The 23,097-nt window shown below is 46.1% G+C and overlaps 1 protein-coding gene across 1 annotated transcript; it reads right to left on the reverse strand.

The window, feature by feature from the left end:
- Positions 1–242: 242 nt before the first annotated feature.
- On the reverse strand, positions 243–20,701 carry LOC115480509 (trophoblast glycoprotein-like). Its single transcript, XM_030219239.1, has 2 exons — positions 19,964–20,701; positions 243–1,560 (listed from the first exon to the last, which is right to left on the reverse strand). The coding sequence occupies exons 1-2, from the start codon at positions 20,266–20,268 to the stop codon at positions 723–725; spliced, it is 1,143 nt and encodes a 380-aa protein (XP_030075099.1). The 5' UTR covers positions 20,269–20,701; the 3' UTR covers positions 243–722.
- Positions 20,702–23,097: the final 2,396 nt, after the last annotated feature.

Genomic DNA, 23,097 nt, shown 5'->3' on the forward strand with positions numbered 1-23,097 from the left:
ATGGGGCATCTTGTGTGCTTATCCTCAAGAGAGTGGAATACATGTTCCTAATTTGGAGAGACTTTTTTTTTTTTTAAAGCGTTAAGTGATCAACACTTTCTTATCTCCACTTTTTCTGGTTGAAAGACATCTTGGCAAACAGAGGTACCCCCCCCCCCCCCTGAAATATTAGGAACCAGTTGGTGTAAGGTGTAAAGACCACCTGGAAAGTTTGCCATGTGCCCTTGACACTACACCGCATAATCTTTTCAGTGGCGTCTCCAGGATGAGCCGTCTCCTAGCACGAGCTGTACCCCTTCACGGTGCGCAGGGAACAAAGCGACATAAGCTTCATCACACCGGCTCCCATTTTCATCCCATAAAACGGGAACCAGTGTGGTGAAGCTAAAAACTGTTCACTTAAATATAGGCCCAACGAAAACACCTTTGACCCGTCAACTTTCTAGAAAGCACCTGTCATTTGCGTCCACATGCTTTCTACATGTTTAAGAACAAATGGAGCTAACATGTTACCAGTGCAAAGTTGCCATTATTATTCCCCATCACTATTAGATCCCTCTTCCTTCATCAGTCCAATTGAAATACACGAGATCTACTAACTGTGAGGACAACTTTGGCAAGATCATTTTCTAAGAACTCATAGCACCAGAGCAGAAAGAGAAGCTGTAGCCCACCAGTTCCCCAACAGCCCCTTGAGAAGTCTTAAATTGGTCCTGCAGAAGTCAAACATCAGAGGTGGAAACTCGCGTAACTCGTGGGTCAGAATCAATCTCATATTGGTAATGATATCCTTCCATTAGATCCCTGCATGCATCCCTCATATTGTTTATCCACATCTTGATCCCCTTGCGATTCAGGTAGAGGACAAATAGGAAAACCACACCTACAAAACCCAGCACCACACTCAGAAAGACATAGGAGGTCTGCAGTGTATTCTGATGGCCCTGGTTGGTGTGGCAACCCAATACAGTCTCCCCAAGGGAAATCAGCGATGTGTTTTGAAGATCCTGGGGAAAGACGCACGTCAATTTCTCCATATCAGCCACCTTGCGGCTTGTGTTCAACCATTCTACCAGGTCCTCAATATCACAGTTGCACACAAAGGGGTTGTCCTTCAGGAAAAGCTGGAGGCTCGGCTGCTTCCCCAGCTCTATCAAGGTATCCATCCTCAGTGTCTTGATTGCATTCAAGGTCAAATCGAGTCGCTCAAGATCAAGGCCAGCAAAAGTGAAGTTCTTTATATCCACCAATGAATTGTTCTTTAGATCTAGCCTCTGCAGGCTAGATAGCCCAGAGAACATACCAGAAGGTAGGTAGACAATCCCATTGTCAGACATTTCCAGTTTGGACAACTGGTGGAAGCCTCCATTGGAGATTGCATCTGCCAACTGCTGAATGGCTGAGAAGTTGTAGAGGGAGTGGCTCAAATTCAGCTCCTGGATGGAGTTATTCCCAATGCTGAAAGCACTGGGGTGGATAGTAGTCAGGATATTATTGCTGAGGTCAAGGTAGCGTAAGTTGGCGAGGGAGGAGAATGCCTGCATCTCCAGGGTGTTAATCCTGAAAACAAAAACAGAAAGGAGGGAAATAAATATGGACATTCAAACTTTTTATCCCGGATGCAAAAGTAACCAAAAACCCTAGAAGTTGAACCAAGTTCAGCTTAAAAGGAAGGACAGATAGAAAAAGTTGGTATGACATTGCCTTACTGCTATCTAGCATTGCTCACAAGACCCCTATTAATTTTCAAAAAAAGCCATCACTTCCCTACCACAATGCCTCAAACCTTCCTACACCCCTATTCCGAAATACATTTCAGAACTATCACATTTAACATGACACCTCAGATCTTATCCCCATGCCCCATCCCACCTCAACATCTACGTGAACTTACCAACATCTACATCCCACTTCTAAAGACATCTGAATCCTGCAATAACTGTTGGTGAATTTTGTCTTTTTGATTACGTTACTATGATGCAATGATAAGTAGGATGTTCCTCTTCTCCACAGTATAAAGTCAGGCTCTTCAAAAAGTCCTTTCAAAGCAACAAAAATGTCAACAGGCTGCTTTATCAAGCATTTTGATCTGCTGTCATGGAAAGATGAATGATGGACAGTCTTATAAAGGACCTACTAGAGAGCCAAAACACAAAAGCTACTGGAGGGTCTATCCACATTTGAGATATGTAAAACTTCCATTTACATCTTGAACACAGAAGGTGTTGTGTTGATAACCACAGGGCGTGAGCACAAAAAGCTCCTCCCTTTCCAAGCTTCAACTTTTGATCTAGTAGAATAATGCATCACGAGACAACTTTAAAGACTCTGTTACCTGCATCTAATTCCATAGACAATTTCCGTGTTGTGTTAGAGGGAAACACGCACTAAGATCAACAACAGACATACAAAAATAGGAAATAAGGTCACCTGCTACTGATAGAAAATTAGGAAAACAAATAGAAAGAGGGGCTTGTGATTCTATCTATGGCTGGTTTCAATCATGATTCTGCTTTAAGTGTACGAGATCTTACGTCATTGTGTTTAACAATGGCTGCAAACAATGATATAACAATGCAGGTGTTCAGTGCAAGAAGGATTTGTCTTCCTGTCTAGGAGAATAATAGTTCTCTATGGATCGATCAAGATTTCTTCCTAACAGCTCAGTGTATTTAGCAGAGCTTCAGATTGTCACTGGACTGTTTTGTATTTTGTGCACCAGTTCAAAGAATAGGGAAGGTTGTCAGAATGTATATGCATGTTCGTTTGTCATCAAATATAAAACTTACTGTAAGAAACAATGAGGCACGTCGTGACATGAGGCAAGATTTGTTTTCTACAGAATCTGAACACTGTTTGTCTACGTGGCATATTATACAAAAGCAGGGTTATAGAAAGGTCAAAGATGGCAAGAACAAACCCAAAGATTGGTTCAGACCTGGAAGATTTGGAACCATCTACTATAGCCCCAGTTTGACCTATTAAAATTCTAAAACATGCTGAGATCCTGTCTAGAGAAAGGATACAGTAGGTGATACTTTCTAAGAGCAGTGTTTGCCCAAGCTGGACCTGGAGTATCCCTGAACCAGTTGGGTTTTCAGGATATCTCCACTAAGACTTAAACAACACTGTCTTGGACAATGCAAGATTACAAGTCCATCAATAAAGAGGATGTAGCTTAGCATGTTCCCAACGACTGAGAATCATGAAATAATCCTTATCAGAAATACGTATACATCTACCTCCATCGTAGGGAATCTAGCCACCAGATCCGGTACCTGATCTCTGCATTCCACCTTCTACCTGGTAAAGGATTCTTTCATTCTAGTGTGGTAAACGAAGGCATAGGTTAGGACTGTGTAGGGTTCCGAGTCTGTGAGGGGAAAAAATACCCACTGAAGTCTTTAAATCCTGGCTCATGTACTAACCAGTGGCATAGCCGGGGAGGGGGGTGCCAGGGGAGCGGCCGCTCCCCCAAATGGAGTTCTGCCAGCTCCGGCGCCTATTTTTTTCTCAATGTGTTGCATTGAAAATGTGCGCCAGTGCAAGTCCGCTCTCGCTCCCCTCGCGTCATCAACCTGGCTCAGCTTCTGGTACTAAATGGTAGACATACTGCCCCCTGCTCCCACCAAGTCCCAGGTTCTTCAACAGCGTTTCCTATTTTCATCTCACAATGGTCTCTTTCCTGGCCAAGCTCTCAAGCAAAATGAAGTCTCTCGTAAAGCACTGCTTTGCTTCTTTAGACTGTAAAAGTAGGAGACACACACACAGTGCAGAGGTAAAATTGTCCAGCAGTATTTGGTGGAAGGAAAGATTTTACTTTAAGTGGCTGTGTGCTACAAAGCTTAACCCCACCTCCACCCCCTTTTACAAAGTGAATGGGCTGTGTTGGCATTGCCGTGTGGTTTTGTAAAAAGGGGGGGGGGGTGACATAGGCCCCATTAATACCATGTTCCGCTGATGCAGTCTTGGACAATTTAGTTACTTTCTAGCACGATACCCAACTTTACAGCCTTACAAATTAGGGATGTGCATTCAGTTTATGCTTTTGGTTTGGAAAATGTTATGCACATGAATGTACACAAAAACCTCCAAATTAGTGTGCATGGCATTGACTTACATGTGTTAATAAATAAATCAGATTTTGCACACATTAATTTCTGAAATGAACTACAAAAATCAGGCAAAAATCCTACATACAATCCAAAGATGAACTGACAATTTATCTATGTGTATCCTTATTGCCAATGGTACTGAAAGAACCTTAAATCTAAGCACACACGTCAAATCTAACTTAGGCACACATGCTTGAGGAGCCTAGGCGAGGGTGGACAGCACTGGGGTTAACCTGTTGGTTTAGTGGCCATTTACTGCCATACAGGACATTTGGGTTGGATACCAAACTCAGCTTCGGTTTCTTGGGGCTGAAGATTCTACAAAAAGGGGATCTCAGACACTAGCCAAAGGTGACCCTAACTGGCCAGACGTGGGGGTGCACCCAGCATACAGAGCCACAGCCTGTACACAGGAGGAAAATTCAGGTTCACGACACTGTACCCACCAGCAGTTGACGTCAACTGAGTTGCAAGCCCAAAGCAGTGGGAAGAAACTGTTGAATCTAGAAATAGACGATAGGAAGATCATCTCTATGAAAATGGTTAAAGTTGTTGATGGATACAATCCCCCTCATTCGTACCCCTAGTTGTTCTCTCTTTTTCATCCCAGAGGGGACTGCATTCAGTTTTCTCTTTATTTGCTGGCACTCTCTATCACTGCCCTCCCATTGACCTCCAGCTGTTGAATGGTTTAAGTTGGTTTCATGCATTCTGGAAATAAATCCTATCTAGATTAATTTTGCTGGTCCGTGGCAACAAAAGCAGAGGTGGACAGGATAGAGAAAGTATAAGATCATGGAAGGACTTTAATAGCCAAAACAAAAGAAGAATACAGCCAGGGCTTTTTTTGAGGGGGGACTTGAGGGTACTGAGTACCAGCACCTTTTTCCATTGTCTGCTAAAATTGACCCATGGACTCCAAGTTTTAAATGAAAGAGCTCAGGATCTACACACCAATTCTGCCTTGTCATAGATTCTGTGACTGGCTGCAGGGGGCCTGGCTATTGTGGGGTGGGTCCCTCAGTGATCACCCCACCCCTAAAGGGTGGCTCGGCATTTGAATACCGGCACCTTTTTCGCTAGAAAAAAAATACACTGGATACATCCAACATTCAAAATGTTACTTTTTCTAAAATTCTTAATCAGCTCGACTACTAAAAAGAAATCCCAGTTTTGCATCCAAGTCTGAAGTGTATCACATTCATTATGAGTTGTCTGCAATGTAGAAGATTAACACACAGGATTCAGTGCTGGAGCAAACTGGGAACTGAACTTAGATGCCCCAGCAAGTCCAACAGGAACAGCCTGAGACCATCATGGTAGTTCTGCTTTTAAAAGAAATTCCTGCATGAAATTTTATGAAAATTCAACAAAAGTGGCTTTAAAAAACAAACAAAAATAAAACCCTACATTATATAAATACCATATTTACCAGTCTTTGGAGGAAAACCTGTACTCCTATCCTGAATTTTTAACCACTAAATTTTACCTTTTTATCCAAGTCTGATCACTTCCGTACAACCCTCATAATAAAGGGCGCTTTTCTAGGTATTCAATGCAGAGTCTGGCAGTACGAAGAGATCAAACACATACCCTCCATCAGAAAACAGTTACACTCAGCACTAATTCTTTTGTTTTAACTCTGCTGGTTGTCATAGGGATGCCAACATTTGGACAGCCATAGCTTTGTGATCAATGTTAGACACTCTTGCTTAATGTGCCATAACCCATGGGTAATATGACGGTGCCTCCAGGGAACAGATGCCCAGCCAATCTGCTCACGTGGAGCATGGTAGCTCATCCCTTCTCAGCTTCCCATTTACCTAGTCACTAATCACTATGGCCCTCCTTCCCCTCTGTTGTATATCACTTAAGACAAGTTCATGCTGTGGAAAAATATTTCACAAGACCATAATTACACAGAAGTCTAAATAATGTTGGAACCATCAACATGTTTGCAGCAGTATACTGAAAAAAAAAGTGTAGCCGTAATCTTTAGAGTCATTCTGCGTCTTACTGCTATCTCACCCATCTGGTGACCTGGAATCCAACATACCTGGTTGAATCACATTCCCATCACCCACTCAAGTTGTACCTCCACACGCTTGGCTCAGACACTGGTGGGAACAGTTAAAGGCTCTTGTACCCCTTGCTTTAGAGGGTTCAGAAATTCCCCAGCAAGTGTGAGAGAACATTCAAAATATAAATCTATATAAATACAAAGCAGTTTATATACTGTATGAAGTCTGTTTCCAGAAGCTACATATAGTTTTAAGGAGAGTGGTGGAATGAAGAAAAGATTCAGAGTAAAGACCTGACCATCATACAGTGCCTTGGATATCAGAGCAGACCATTGAGAAATTTTAAAAAATTGTGAGGCAACCCCCCCTCCTCCCCCCCCAAGCTGAGCTTTGTGGCTAAAAGGGATTCCAGGTGTTATCCCTACAGGTCTACCCAATCCTCTCATCACTGGCTGTGACAAGAGATTTCTGAACTTGAAAAGGGAAATGAAAAATGTAGCCTTAAAGGCAGAGTAAGAACTAATCCATGTGTGGACAGAATGAGGGTGTACGTGCTCGTGGAGGAAAAAGCCTCAGACTCAACAGCGTCTTCACTATCTCCACGGCCAAGTGAAGACGCTGTGCACTTACATAAGGTTTGGTGAACCTTAGAATTTGGACAATTAAGAATCTTTTCGATAACTTTTGGAGGTTTTTTTGGAGCCAATGATGACAGCAAGTACTCCGTTAATTTATGGACTGTTTTGTTAAGCCCAGTATTAAGAAGTCTGTTGAGGCTTTTTCCTCCATGAGCACGTTCTCGGTATGGCTTAGAACAAAGTGAGCCACATTTGAACTTCAACAGATCCAACGATAGACAGGATTGTCTTATACGTAAGATTTGCTTCATTATCCCCTATAGCTCTTTGATTTGATTATGGACAGAATGAGGGCCAGTTAGTTTACTGTTGTATATTATGGGACATTTTTGCTTGATATTAATACACTAGTAAAAAAAAGGCCCGTTTCTGGAGCCAATGAAACGGGCGCTAGCAAGGCTTTCCTGTGGCCCCCTCCCCACCCGTCGTCAATGTGGGTGAATTGCTCCGCCTCCGCCCTCAACGTCATAACGTTTGACGCGAGGGCGGTGAATTGCTCTGCCTCTGCCCTCAACATCATAACATTTGATGCGAGGGCGGGGCCCAGAGACTGTGATTTTCGAGGCTTCAGCGCTTCGAACATACGAACCTTGGCTTCAGTGACGTCAGCAGCCAATAGAACGTTGAGGGTGAGTTTTATATATAGAGATCTCATGTTCTGAACCACTTTTGTCCCTCTGCACACCTATTGAATAATTACCTAATTAAGCTCAGGTTGAAGTTTACCTAATTACAGTGGGAATCTGGCAAATGCCATGGCAAAACCTGAACAACAATCACCAAGTTCACAGCTGCAATTCCACTAGGACAATCTGACCCGATGCAGCTGTGCCATGCCTGGGACAAGCTGCCAATGCGTATGTGCGTGACAAGAGCAGTAGCCTAGAAAACGGAGAACATGAACCCTGTAAAGCTGATCCATCAACAACCCAGTAATTAAACTGTCCTTCCGAGGACTCTGCAACACAGCAGCTGCTTTCCGCTAACTAACCCCAATTAGACTCATATGTGTGTGTAGAAAATGCCTGGATTTTTTTTATGCATGCCTTCAGAGGAGCAAGCTAATTTATGATCTCAAACATTGTTAAGGGAAATGGATAAAATTGCAAAAAAATAAAGATAAATGTTGATATCATGATGGTTTATGTCTTTTAACAAGACGCCTACGTCATACTGGACATCTTTGGCACAAACATCAAACTCAAATTTAATATCAACAGATTCAAGATCAAAAGAAATATTATATTTCTCAAACACAACCATCAAAGTAAATTAATTAATGACAGTGATAATAGCGCCAAACAGCTATTTTCAATCATTAATGAACTTTCTGGAAGGAACTTGTCTACTAATGGGTCACAATTTCCTTCTCTAGATTCTTGGGGGCGACTATTTTGGAGTAAAAAAAATAAGGGCCCTGCGAGCTCCGACTTTGTTCAAGATATAGGAGAGAAAGCTTCCCTTATGGCTTGAACCATGTACTTTGAACACAGCAGCTAAAATAAAGAAAAACCTGTAGTTTATTTGATCCTGTTCCTAAAAGGTCCTGGTTGGAGATTGTCTAGACATGGGCTGCTTCCACTATTACATATGATCAATCAAAGCTTAACATTAGGACTGGTTCCTACAGTTCGGAAACTCTCTTATATATGTCCTATGCTGAAATCCTCAAAAGTTAATTCTTTGTCCATACAGAATTATGGGTCTATATCTAACTTGTGTTTGCCAACGGCTGGTGCTTAAACAAATATTTTATCATCCTCACCTTAATATTCCCTTATCTTTTATTTGTCCTGTTTGTCTGTCCTAATTAGATTGTAAGCTCTGTGGAGCAGGGACTGTCTCTTCATGTTCAAGTGTACAGTGCTGCGTACATCTAGTAGCGCTATAGAAATGATGAGTAATAGTAGTCTTTGGGATTCCAGAATCTTGCTACTCTTTGGGATTCTAGAATCTTGCTACTCTTTGTCCTTATCCCTTATTTGTCCTGTTTGTCTGTCCTAATTAGATTGTAAACTCTGTCGAGCAGGGACTGTCTTTTCATGTTCAAGTGTACAGCGCTGCGTACGTCAAGTAGTGTTATAGAAATGATAAGTAGTAGTAGTAATTAAACTTTTATTGGTATCATGTTTTGCATCCTTGACAAGTAGGCATACCCCACCAACCCAACAAAAATACCTACACTCTGCAACACAGCAAAACCAAAACTCGTAATGGATACTATATAAACTTTCCTCTCCTCGATCCCCACTATACCTGAAACACAGGTACCTTTATTTGACCACAATATCACCTTGTATTTATTTCTTTACCGGGCTTGGTGAATGCCAGTACGGTACTATGTAAGCCACATTGAGCCTGCAAATAGGTGGGGAAATGTGGGATACAAATGTAACAAATAAACAAATAAATGCAACAGATATAGTACAGAGACCATATAGTACAGACTCTCGCTGTGTCTACTGAGCTGTCAACCCCACTCGATACTTTGTAACCACCCCCCATTGTTCCATGTAAGCCACATTGAGCCTGCAAATAGGTGGGAAAACCTGGGATACAAATGTAACAAATAAATAAATAAATGTAACAGATGTAGTACAGACTCTCGCTGTGTCTACCGAGCAGTCAACCTCACTCGATACCTTGTAATCACCCCCATTGTTCCATGTAAGCCACATTGAACCTATCAAAAGGTGGGAAAATGCGGGATGCAAATGCAATAAATAAATACATTTTAAGGGGCCCTTTTGCTAAACAGAAGCAAGCATTAATGCGTACTTCCCTCAAGCCAAAAGTTACTACGGTGGGGTGCACTCAGGTGCCCAGCGGTAGTTCAGACACCTGCACACATGTTTGGGGGAGACTAGCTGGGAGCAGAGAATAGGCATGTCCAGCGCCAACTGGTTAGCACAGCTGCATGCCAACCGATTAACGCATGGATAGCACATGAGCCCTTTCCGCTGTCAGGAAGGGCTCACGCGCTAATGGCCATACGCTAATTTGGAAATTAGCATCTGGCCATTAACAGAAAAAAAAATTGGAAATGCAGCCATTTTACAGCTGCGCTAAAAGTGGCCTAGGCATGCGAGAAAACCCATACAATCTTAGTGCAAGGCCTACAAAGCCGTGGTAAAAAGTGGCCCGCGCTAGTTTTGGTGTGAAATTGGTGCACACTGGGCCATTTCTTACCACGGCAGGAAAAAGGCCTTTTTGTTAACTGGTCGTGCGGTATTAAAATTAGCATGCTGCTACTTACGGCCTGACCCTTACTGCCACCTATTTAAAAGGGCTCACGCACTACTCATGCACTAATCGTGCAGTGTGTGGCAATGTGACCGTGCTGCCAATTACCACCGGGAACGCGCCCTGCGGTAGTAAAATAGAAAATTATTTTCTACCACGGGAAAGGGCGTACGCCAACTTTGCAACTACTGCTGGGCGTCTGCGCTACCCCAGCAGCAGGGTCGATTTGGCACACACTACCTGCGCGGTACGGTAGCTCAACAGCGGCTTAGTAAAAGGGCCCCTTAGTTTGAGTGAAACTCATGAGTTCTTGGATAGTAGATACGTTGCACTTTGCAGTTTCCATGGACTTAGCATGAGCACTCGATCTCGTTGACCATGACGTTGCTATTGCAAAGGTTAAATTCTATAGGAATTTCATCTACTGTTCTAACATGGTTTTGCTCATTTTTATGAACTAGAACTTATGTTCAATAGGCAATACCATTGCCTATTGTGGAGGACTGGAGGAGTAGCCTAGTGGTTAGTGCAGTGGACTTTGATCCTGGGGGAACTGGACTCAATTCCCACTGCAGTTCCTTGTGACTCTGGGCAAGTCACTTAACCCTCCATTGCCCCAGGTACAAATAAGTACCTGAATATACTATGTAAACCGCTTTGAATGTAGTTGCAAAAACCACAGAAAGGTGGTATATCAAGTCCCATTTCCCTTTCCCCCTTTCCCTTATGACATCACAATATCAGAAGTGAGCCAAGTATCAGGCAATCAAGCCATTGTGACATCACTGATGAGGTTGGCTCTTATTGGTGGAATGAGTGGAGGAGTAGCCTAGTGGTTAGTGCAGTGGACTTTGATCCTGGGGGAACTGGACTCAATTCCCACTGCAGCTCCTTGTGACTCTGGGCAAGTCACTTAACCCTCCATTGCCCCTGGTACAAAATAAGTACCTGAATATATGTAAACTGCTTTGAATGTAGTTGCAAAATATCACAGAAAAGGAAGTATATCAATTCCCATTTCCCTTTCCCCTTCTAAGGACTGGGTTCTGCCCTCTTACCAGTTCTTTTTAACACTTTTATTGCACCTTTAATAATGATTACTCAAGAAGATGGTGTTAAGGTCTACTCTTACACAGCTTCCATTCATAGTTAAAATTCATCCTTTAAATTTGGACTTGACAGTAATACAAAATTGTTTATTTAACACCTTTATATCCCACATTTTCCCATTAGTTGCAGGCTCAATGTGGTTACACAATACCGTATTGGTAGGCTCCGGTTCAATAATATACATACATAGTAAATTCATAGGCATGTGAGAACATTAGTATAAGGCAACAAAGAGATAAAGAGGGGATGGTAGAAGTCTAGTACAGTCCATAATTATCCTGTGTCGCAGGAAGTAGAGGATTAGTTTGGGTCTCGAGGGTAGGCCTTCTTAAACAAGTTGGTTTTCAATAATTTCCTGAAGTTAAGATGGTTATGGATAGATCTAACGGTTTTGGGCAAAGCGTTCCACAGTTGTGTACTTACGTAAGAAAAGCTGGATGCATAAGTTGATTTGTATCTAAGTCCATTGCAGTCTGGATAATGCGGATTTAAATAAGTGCGGGATAGGTTGGTACTGTTTCTGGGTGGAAGTTTTATGAGGTCCAACATGTATCCAGGAACTTCACTTGCAATTGCCCTTAGAGTTGGAAGATCATCTCGTTTCAAATATAGATAAAACTTTAACACGTTGGATCACTGGTCAAGGAATTCAACCGGCTTCGCTGCCAATTTTGTTAAGTAAGGCTATTCCTTCAGTAGCCAAATTTAGATATTTGGGGATAATGGTGGACTCTCAATTTACTTTTCATGATCATGTATCTGAAGTTATCAAAGAAGGTTTGTATACTTCAAGTTTATTGCGTTCTGTGAAACATTATTTTGATGAAAAAAAAAACTTTTCATACATTGTTTCATGCCTTATTTATTTCTAGGATTGATTGTAGAAGTTTAGTATATGCTAGAAATTCAAAATCAAACCTTAAGCATTTGCTAACAATGCAGAATGCTACACTCAGATTGTTGGGTAACTGTAGAAAATATGATCATATTACTCCCCCCACCCTTTTTATTTTTTAAATATCATTGGCTGCCTATAATGTATAGAGCTAATTTTACATCATTGACTCAGGTCTATATTATGCTCAGAGGACAAGTTATTTTGCATTCAATGACTATTCCAGCTAAGGGTCCTGAGATCCTTCCAGGACCACAGGCTGATGATAAGAAAAATGAGCCTCAACGTGAGCAAAAGTCTTCATTTTTATTTGGCACCTTCTTTACAGAAGCGGCGCTAATCAATTTGTATGCGCCAGAATGCAAAGAAGCCCATGGAAATTGAACTGGCTTTTTTGCATTCAGGGGCCCTTTCACAAAACAGTAGTCCAGCCCCGAGTGTGCACCATTTCTGGGAAAAAAAAGACCCCCCCCCCCCCCTCCCAAGAAATGGCTTGTGCAGCGGTAATCAATAGCTGTTGGTAAAGGCTCCCTGTCACATGGCCATGCAGTAAGAGTTCTGTTACCGCATGGCCATCTGTACCTGGGGTCTTTCTACCCGCTGCGGTAAAAAGGGGTCCTTTTTTCCTCCGCAGCTTGGTAAAAGAGCCCCTCAGTGCACACTAATTGGTAACGTCGCTTCATAAGAGGAGCCCTATATTCTGGCAGAAGAAAGTTTTACTAAATTTAAGTTTTGGGTTTTTTTTAAGCAAACTTTTGATTGAGTTTTACCATTGGAGACTGTCATTAGAGGCCATAAGAACCCAGGCTGAGGTGACTGTAGACCTCAGGCTAGTTGGGAGGGGAGGGGGGAGTTGGGGTTTATTATCTTTTGTCCTTTTTTTAAATGTTAGAAGTTGTGATTGCTTGTATTGGTAACTATGGGGCAGTGGCGTAGCAAGGGTGGGGTGGTGGGGGCGGTCCGCCCCCGGGTGCACGCTGCTGGAGGGTGCAGAGAGTAGCTGCGCGCCTGTCGGCTCCGCTGGTTCCCTGCTTCCTCTGTCCCGGAACAGGTTACTTGGTACTCGTGCGGTAACATGGCCACGTTAACCAATTACCGCTGGGGACACCCCCATGACATAAAATTACCACCAGACGCCCGTGCTACTCCGGCGGTCATGCTGATTAGGCACACAATACTCATGCGTTAGCCTTACCATGGCCCCTCCCTATATGTATTGTATCTCAATTTCAAACATGTAATACAAGTGTTAACATGTAAACAAGCCTTCAATGTCAATGTAGAAGGCGATAGTAATATGCATTAGCTGCGCTGCACAACACAAATTTAATGAAAGAAGCAGAATTTATAATCGATACGATTGTCTCTTGGGAGAGTGGGATTAGCCTTTCCTATTATGTAAATGGCGTTCTTAATGTTTTGGCTTCTTTTTTATGTTATTTATACATATATTGTAAACCACTTTGTTTTATGCAAGTTAAGCAGTATATTAAATAAATATACACAGAAACAGAAGAAATGCCTAGAACAGTGAACTCCAGCATTGTCACATGTGGAAATGTGTATCAAAACACAAAAAGCCTTGAAATGAAACTGGCTTAGGAGTAGCATGGTACGGTTTCCTTTAGCTAACCTCGGAGAATGCATTTTGATCCCTTCAATAAAAGTTTGGTTATGTTAAAAGACATCCAGAAGTGTGCTTGGCATTTGATCGGATTTCGACAGCTTACCCCTCACGTTCCCTTCCCACACTCATCTGCCAACCCATAATATTGCAACAGGTGACTAACTGGTGCCTTCCCGTCACTGCTGAAATTCTGGGAGACAGAATAGAGAGATGGCACAACTCACATCATAGGCCCCAACTCCGTGGGTGCTTGAGCACCCACAATATTTCACCCACCGGAAGTTCCCTTCGTCCCTCCTCCCTTCGAGTTCCAGGCCCCGTCCCTCCGAATTTTAAAAGTCATCATCTTACCTCGTTGGTCGGGGTTACGGTGGCAGCAGTGAAAAGCGTGCAGGCTTAGTGCTTAGTTTAGTCTTCCCTTCTCTCTCTTTCAGCTCTGGTCCCGCCCTCGCGGTGAAAAGCGTGCAGGCTTGGCGCTTAGTTCAGTCTTCCCTTCTCTCTCTCTCAGCTCTGGTCTGAGAGAGAGAGAAGGGAAGACTGAACTAAGCGTCGAGCCTGCACGCTTTTCACCGCGAGGGCGGGACCAGAGCTGAAAGAGAGAGAAGGGAAGACTAAACTAAGCGCTGAGCCTGCACACGTTTCACCGTGAGGGCGGGACCAGAGCTGAAAGAGAGAGAGAAGGGAAGACTAAACTAAGCGCTGAGCCTACACACGTTTCACCACGAGGGCGGGACCAGAGCTGAGAGAGAGAGAAGGGAAGACTGAACTAAGCGCCGAGCCTGCACGCTTTTCACCGCGAGGGCGGGACCAGAGCTGAGAGAGAGAGAAGACTGAACTAAGCGCCGAGCCTGCATGCTTTTCACCGCGAGGGCGGAACCAGAGCTGAGAGAGAGAGAAGGGAAGACTGAACTAAGTGACGAGCCTGCACGCTTTTCACCGCGAGGGCGGGACCAGAGCTGAAAAAGAGAGAAGGGAAGACTGAACTAAGCGCTGAGCCTGCACACGTTTCACCGCGAGGGCGGGACCAGAGCTGAGAGAGAGAGAAGGGAAGACTGAACTGAACGCTGAGCCTGCACGCTTTTCACCACGAGGGCGGGACCAGAGCTGAAAGAGAGAGAAGGGAAGACTGAACTAAGCGCCAAGCCTGCACGCTTTTCACCGCGAGGGCGGGACCAGAGCTGAGAGAGAGAGAAGACTGAACTAAGCGCCGAGCCTGCATGCTTTTCACCGCGAGGGCGGAACCAGAGCTGAGAGAGAGAGAAGGGAAGACTGAACTAAGCGACGAGCCTGCACGCTTTTCACCGCGAGGGCGGGACCAGAGCTGAAAAAGAGAGAAGGGAAGACTGAACTAAGCGCTGAGCCTGCACACGTTTCACCGCGAGGGCGGGACCAGAGCTGAGAGAGAGAGAGAAGGGAAGACTGAACTGAACGCTGAGCCTGCACGCTTTTCACCACGAGGGCGGGACCAGAGCTGAAAGAGAGAGAAGGGAAGACTGAACTAAGCGCCAAGCCTGCACGCTTTTCACCGCGAGGGCGGGACCAGAGCTGAGAGAGAGAGAAGGGAAGACTGAACTAAGCGCTGAGCCTGCACGCTTTTCACCACGAGGGCGGGACCAGAGCTGAAAGAGAGAGAAGGGAAGACTGAACTAAGCGCCGAGCCTGCACGCTTTTCACCGCGAGGGCGGGACCAGAGCTGAAAAAGAGAGAAGGGAAGACTGAACTAAGCGCTGAGCCTGCACACGTTTCACCGCGAGGGCGGGACCAGAGCTGAGAGAGAGAGAAGGGAAGACTGAACTAAGCGCCGAGCCTACACGCTTTTCACCGCGTGGGCGGGACCAGAGCTGAGAGAGAGAGAAGGGAAGACTGAACTAAGCGCCGAGCCTACACGCTTTTCACCGCGTGGGCGGGACCAGAGCTGAAAAAGAGAGAAGGGAAGACTGAACTAAGCACCGAGCCTGCAAGCTTTTTACCACGAGGGCGGGACCAGAGCTGAGAGAGAGAGAAGACTGAACTAAGCGCCGAGCCTGCATGCTTTTCACCGCGAGGGCGGAACCAGAGCTGAGAGAGAGAGAAGGGAAGACTGAACTAAGTGACGAGCCTGCACGCTTTTCACCGCGAGGGCGGGACCAGAGCTGAAAAAGAGAGAAGGGAAGACTGAACTAAGCGCTGAGCCTGCACACGTTTCACCGCGAGGGCGGGACCAGAGCTGAGAGAGAGAGAAGGGAAGACTGAACTGAACGCTGAGCCTGCACGCTTTTCACCACGAGGGCGGGACCAGAGCTGAAAGAGAGAGAAGGGAAGACTGAACTAAGCGCCAAGCCTGCACGCTTTTCACCGCGAGGGCGGGACCAGAGCTGAGAGAGAGAGAAGACTGAACTAAGCGCCGAGCCTGCATGCTTTTCACCGCGAGGGCGGAACCAGAGCTGAGAGAGAGAGAAGGGAAGACTGAACTAAGTGACGAGCCTGCACGCTTTTCACCGCGAGGGCGGGACCAGAGCTGAAAAAGAGAGAAGGGAAGACTGAACTAAGCGCTGAGCCTGCACACGTTTCACCGCGAGGGCGGGACCAGAGCTGAGAGAGAGAGAAGGGAAGACTGAACTAAGCGCCGAGCCTACACGCTTTTCACCGCGTGGGCGGGACCAGAGCTGAGAGAGAGAGAAGGGAAGACTGAACTAAGCGCCGAGCCTACACGCTTTTCACCGCGTGGGCGGGACCAGAGCTGAAAAAGAGAGAAGGGAAGACTGAACTAAGCACCGAGCCTGCAAGCTTTTTACCACGAGGGCGGGACCAGAGCTGAGAGAGAGAGAAGACTGAACTAAGCGCCGAGCCTGCATGCTTTTCACCGCGAGGGCGGAACCAGAGCTGAGAGAGAGAGAAGGGAAGACTGAACTAAGTGACGAGCCTGCACGCTTTTCACCGCGAGGGCGGGACCAGAGCTGAAAAAGAGAGAAGGGAAGACTGAACTAAGCGCTGAGCCTGCACACGTTTCACCGCGAGGGCGGGACCAGAGCTGAGAGAGAGAGAAGGGAAGACTGAACTGAACGCTGAGCCTGCACGCTTTTCACCACGAGGGCGGGACCAGAGCTGAAAGAGAGAGAAGGGAAGACTGAACTAAGCGCCAAGCCTGCACGCTTTTCACCGCGAGGGCGGGACCAGAGCTGAGAGAGAGAGAAGACTGAACTAAGCGCCGAGCCTGCACGCTTTTCACCGCGAGGGCGGAACCAGAGCTGAGAGAGAGAGAAGGGAAGACTGAACTAAGTGACGAGCCTGCACGCTTTTCACCGCGAGGGCGGGACCAGAGCTGAAAAAGAGAGAAGGGAAGACTGAACTAAGCGCTGAGCCTGCACACGTTTCACCGCGAGGGCGGGACCAGAGCTGAGAGAGAGAGAAGGGAAGACTGAACTAAGCGCCGAGCCTGCACGCTTTTCACCACGAGGGCGGGACCAGAGCTGAGAGAGAGAGAAGGGAAGACTGAACTAAGCGCTGAGCCTGCACGCTTTTCACCACGAGGGCGGGACCAGAGCTGAAAGAGAGAGAAGGGAAGACTGAACTAAGCGCCGAGCCTGCACGCTTTTCACCGCGAGGGCGGGACCAGAGCTGAAAAAGAGAGAAGGGAAGACTGAACTAAGCGCTGAGCCTGCACACGTTTCACCGCGAGGGCGGGACCAGAGCTGAGAGAGAGAGAAGGGAAGACTGAACTAAGCGCCGAGCCTACACGCTTTTCACCGCGTGGGCGGGACCAGAGCTGAGAGAGAGAGAGAAGGGAAGACTGAACTAAGCGCCGAGCCTACACGCTTTTCACCGCGTGGGCGGGACCAGAGCTGAAAAAGAGAGAAGGGAAGACTGAACTAAGCACCGAGCCTGCAAGCTTTTTACCACGAGGGCGGGACCAGAGCTGAGAGAGAGAGAAGGGAAGACTGAACTAAGCGCCGAGCCTGCACGCTTTTCACCGCGAGGGCGGGACCAGAGCTGAAAAAGAGAGAAGGGAAGACTGAACTAAGAGCTGAGCCTGCACACGTTTCACCACGAGGGCGGGACCAGAGCTGAGAGAGAGAGAAGGGAAGACTGAACTAAGCGACGCGCGTGCGCGCTTTTCACTGCTGCCGCCACCGTAACCCTGACAAATTAAGATGACTTGAAATTTGGAGGGAGGGGGCCTGGATCTCGAAGGGAGGAAGGGTGGGAGGGAGAGAGGGGGGCCTTGGAACTCCAAGGGATCCAGGAACTCGAATGGGGCAGGGGAGACAACCCTGGAACTCGGAGGGAGGAGGGACAGAGGGAGGGGAGGGGCGGGGGAATGCACCACCTGTAAAAAAAAAAGATTTTCAGCACCCCCAATCATTTTGAAAAGTTGGCTCCTATGACTCACATACCACAAGCCTGGAGTCCATGTCAGTCTCCCTACACAATGCCTGCATAGCCCCCAGGAATACTGGCAGCATGCGTGCACTGTCTGGCTTTCCAGGGACCCTCTGCGGAGATGAAGGATTCTCCCCCACACACTCCAGATGCATCACAGGACCCTGAGCCTTTAATGACTCAGATTCTGTGAGAAAGCAAAGTTGATCTGCCAAGCAAAGCACCCTGTAAGATTTAAGTCATAAATTTGATCCCACACTCTGGCTATATTATCCTTCCAATCAGGCACAAGAGTCAAAAGATGCTGGAGTGAGTGAAACTTTGTACTGTATAGTGATCTTTAAAAAGGACTAATTGTTATGACACACACCCCGCCCCCAATGCACCTGGAATTAACATTTTACAAATACACGCTACAGATCGGGTAACATAGTAGATGACGGCAGAAAAAAAAGACCTGCACGGTCCATCCAGTCAGATAAACTCATATTTACCATAATATAAAACCTTGGCCAGGAGAAATGCGCTGTGATTTTCCATTTAATACCACAGAGGGGACAGGTTCAATCCTGCGAGTGCCTCCGACGGGGTCGGGTGGCAGAACGTTAACATTAACACAAAAAACAAAAAAAAACAAAACAAAAAAAACAGTATGACAGATTTTAATTCGAAAAAACCCCCCAAACATTTGGAAACAAAAAGTTTGACAAAAAAATGGATTAAAAGTGTGAAAGAATTAAATATTATGTGAATGTGTTAGTAAAAGCGACTGTCCTTGGTCCTTTCCTTTTGGTGTAACTCCCTCCCTCCTCAACTCAGCCAGGGGGAAGGAACCCTCCACACCTCAAACACAATCCTTACAGCAACTCCCTCCCCTCCCCTCCTCTCTTATAAACAGCCAGGGAGATTAAGGCAACCCATCTCCAGTGAGTTATTGTCACATCAAGTAACTGTGTCCTTCCCTCCCCCCCCCCCCCCCCCCCACTTAACCTCACACCTGTACAGAGGAAACCACAATCTACAAAAAAGCCAATAATCTGTCATAGTAGGCTGGGGGGGGGGGGGGTAGAAAGAATCAGCTGATGGTTGAGACACTGATCACCCCCCCCCCACCCCCACCCCCCCCCCCAAAAAAAAAATCTGAACTCACTTAAAACCAGAACTGATCAGATTTGGATTGGTTTGGGTGCCCATTTTCAAAGCACATAGACGTACAAAGTTACTTTTATGTGTATGTGCTTTGAAAATGAGCCAGTCCCGGTTAGTCGAACGTGGCTAATGGACCATTTCTTTTTATTAAGGCGCTTTAACCACCGCTTTTGACTCCTAACTCACTTACCCTGTTCCTTTATCCTCACCTCTATATTCCCTTACCCTTAATTGCTCTGTCTGTTTACCTGTCTTATCTAGATTGTAAGCTCTTTGAGCAGGGACTGTCTTTGTGTATGGTTGTAGCGCTATAGAAATGATAAGTAGTAGTAGGGATAGATGGTTTTGAACATTTCCGTGCTGAAGAAAATGGGATTGTTGTTTTTCGCTGGTGTAGTGTGTGCTCTGAAATTAAATGGAGCACGTCCAAAAGAAAACCAAATCTACTCGAATTTTAAAAAGCCATCTGTCTATCCTTTTTTATAAAAAGAAAAAAAAAAGTTAACTGATGACAGATGTTGTCATGACGAGCCAAATACCTCACGACACATATCTGAAAGTAACTAGGAATTTCAATAAATCGAATACAGATTCTAAGCTCCAAAGTTCCCCAAACTAAAAGGGAAACTATTTTTTTAAGGAATGGCAGACTAGATGGACCATGCAGGTCTTTTTCTGCCGTCATCTACTACTATGGGTACTACAAAAAGGAAAAGCAAAATTAACATTATTTTAAATAAACTTTTATTAGCTCCGGGTTCCAGTTCCACCACCCACGTGCCGCCGCCCTTAAAACCCTTTCGTACCTGTTGTTGGCTAGGGACAGAGTGACCAGGTTGGGCAGCCCTCGCAAAGCGCCGGTAGCCACCCGGCTGATCCTGTTGCCCGTGATGAAAAGGTTGCGCGTGTAGCCGGGGATGTCAGTCGGGACTCGCTCAAGATCCCGCTGGACGCACTTCACGGTTCGGGCCGCTTCCGAGCACTCGCAAGAGACCGGGCAGAGCTGGCAGCAAGTCGGAGAGGAGAAGAAGAGGAGGAAGAGAAGCAGCAGAAGCCCGGGCACCTTGCAGGAGACTCCTGGAGCCCACAGGAGAAGGAGATCCGGCATCATGTCCAGGTCTTTATAAATGGAGATCAAGCAAGAAAAATGGAAGAGAGAGATCGTAGGAGCGGCTGGAGAGGAGTCAGACCCGGCTTTACCTCCTCCTCTCCTGCTCCCTTTTCCTTCCGTGCAGACCTGCAGGGTGGTCTCAGGGCCCCTTCCTCACTGCTGATCGCTGCATGGCCCGGGGCGCTGAGGAGCTGGAAGATCCTCCTCCCATGAGCTCTGCCTCCGTCTCTGAAGATGGTCCGTTTCCCAGATCGTGCACAAAATTCCTTGCAAACACCCCCGAGCCGCGCTTTGTAAAGCTGGGTTACTTCCAGCCAGAGCCCAGGCGGTTGCTCCCTCTGCCTCCTCCCGCTCAGTGTTCTGCACTTTCTCTTCCTGTACTCCAGGAGTAAAGATTGGATTTGCTTCTCACCATCCTTTAATCTAGAGTTTCACACTTACAGACATCCCACAATGCCATTAAATACAATTAAAAGCAGCGGGGTAGGAGGGGAGAGGGGGGTGGGGGCTCACAACCACCGCCCTCTTAAAGACTGAAGTAGCTCTCCAGGCGTGGCTCCCTTTGTTCAGGTTGGGGGGGGGGAGGGGAGGGGAGGGGAGGGGAGGGGGGCTCATGGAAGAGCAAATATCCCTGTCTGTCCTGCTTATACCTGAACTGGAAATGGGAGCAGCTGAGGAAGGTGAAAAGGAGGAATTGGAGGGCATAAAATCGACTGATCTTGCAATTTATTCCGAAGAAGAGCAACCTTCGAAAGCTAATCAAGAAATGTATTAAGTTATGTCCAATAAAAAAGGTATCATCTTATTTTCTTTTCCATGTTTTATTTTGTTTGATTTCTATTGGATTCCGGGGAAATTCAGTATCCTTTCCTTCAGCATCGCTTCCATTATTGGAAAAGCGGTCAATAGAATAAAATAAAACATAGAAAAGAAAATAAGATGATACCTTTTTTGATTGGACTAACTTAATTACTACTACTACTATTTAGCATTTCTATAGCACTACAAGGCGTACGCAGCGCTGCACAAACATAGAAGAAAGACAGTCCCTGCTCAAAGAGCTTACAATCTAATAGACAAAAAATAAATAAAGTAAGCAAATCAAACCAATTAATGTGAACGGGAAGGAGGAGAGGAGGGTAGGTGGAGGCGAGTGGTTACAAGTGGTTACTAGTCAAAAGCAATGTTAAAGAGGTGGGCTTTCAGTTTAGATTTAAAGGTGGCCAAGGATGGGGCAAGACGTAGGGGCTCAGGAAGTTTATTCCAGGCGTAGGGTGCAGCGAGACAGAAGGTGCGAAGTCTGGAGTTGGCAGTAGTGGAGAAGGGAACAGATAAGAAGGATTTATCCATGGAGCGGAGTGCACGGGAAGGGGTGTAGGGAAGGACGAGTGTGGACAGATACTGGGGAGCAGCAGAGTGAGTACATTTATAGGTTAGTAGGTGACGGCAGAAAAAGACCTGTACGGTCCATCCAGTCTGCCCAACAAGATAAACTCATATGCGCTACTTTATATGTATACCTGACCTTGATTTGTATCTACCATTTTTAGGGCACAGAACGTAGGACATTTTTGATTAGTTTTCGAAGGTAGCCCTTCTTCGCCAGATCAGAAAAGTAACTATCGTCAGATTATTGGAAAAGTAATGGAAGCGATGCTGAAGGAAAGGATAGTGAATTTCCTGGAAAGATCCGAGACAACATGGTTTTACCAAAGGTAAATCGTGCCAAACGAATCTCCTTGAATTCTTTGACTGAGTGACCAGAGAATTGGATTGAGGATGTGCAATAGATGTAATCTACTTAGATTTCAGCAAAGCCTTTGACTAGTTCCTTGTAGGAGGCTCTTGAATAAACTTGACAGGCTGAAGATAGGACCCAAGTGGTGAACTGGATTAGGAACTGGTTGAAGGACAGACACCAGAGGGTGGTAGTTAACGGAATTCACTCGGAGGAGGGAAAGGTGAGTAGTGGAGTGCCTCAGGGATCGGTGCTGGGGACGATTCTGTTCAATATATTTGTGAGGGACATTGCCGAAGGGTTAGAAGGTAACGTTTGCCTTTTTGCAGATTTGTAACAGAATGGACACCTCGGAGGGAGTGGAAAACATGAAAAAGGATCTGCAGAAGCTGGAAGAAAAGCTAGGCGCAGTGCCCCAACGGGTGCACGGAGCCGCCTATAACATGGCGCTGTGCCCCGATGGGCATGCGCACCGGTACCTGCGGGGTGTGAGCGAGGCATGGCGGGCATGTTCCCGCCGCCCAAGGGTTATCTTCCGCCTTAACCGATATACTCATATCACCCCTCTGCTCAAGTCACTTCACTGGCTTCCGATCAGATACCGAATACAGTTCAAGCTTCTCCTTCTCACCTACAAATGCACTCGATCTGCAGCCCCTCCTTACCTCTCTACCCTCATCTCCCCTTACGTCCCTACCCGTAACCTCCGCTCTCAAGACAAATCCCTCCTTTCAGTACCCTTCTCCACCACCGCCAACTCTAGGCTTCGCCCCTTCTGCCTCGCCTCTCCCCATGCTTGGAACAAACTCCCCGAGCCCATACGCCGGGCCCCCTCCCTACCCATCTTCAAATCATTACTCAAAGCCCACCTCTTCAATGTCGCCTTCAGCACCTAATCACTACATCTCTTCTCAGGAAATCTCATATACCCCAACTTGACATTTCGTCCTTTAGATTGTAAGCTCTTCTGAGCAGGGACCGTCCTTATTCGTTAATTTGTACAGCGCTGCGTAGTAGTAGTAGTAGTAAGGGCGGGGCCAAAAAGGGGTTTAAAAGCCCCTGGGCGGTGCCCGGACGACCTCTTCAGGTCT

Source organism: Microcaecilia unicolor, chromosome 11 (assembly GCF_901765095.1).
Source record: "Microcaecilia unicolor chromosome 11, aMicUni1.1, whole genome shotgun sequence".
Classification (NCBI taxonomy): domain Eukaryota; kingdom Metazoa; phylum Chordata; class Amphibia; order Gymnophiona; family Siphonopidae; genus Microcaecilia; species Microcaecilia unicolor.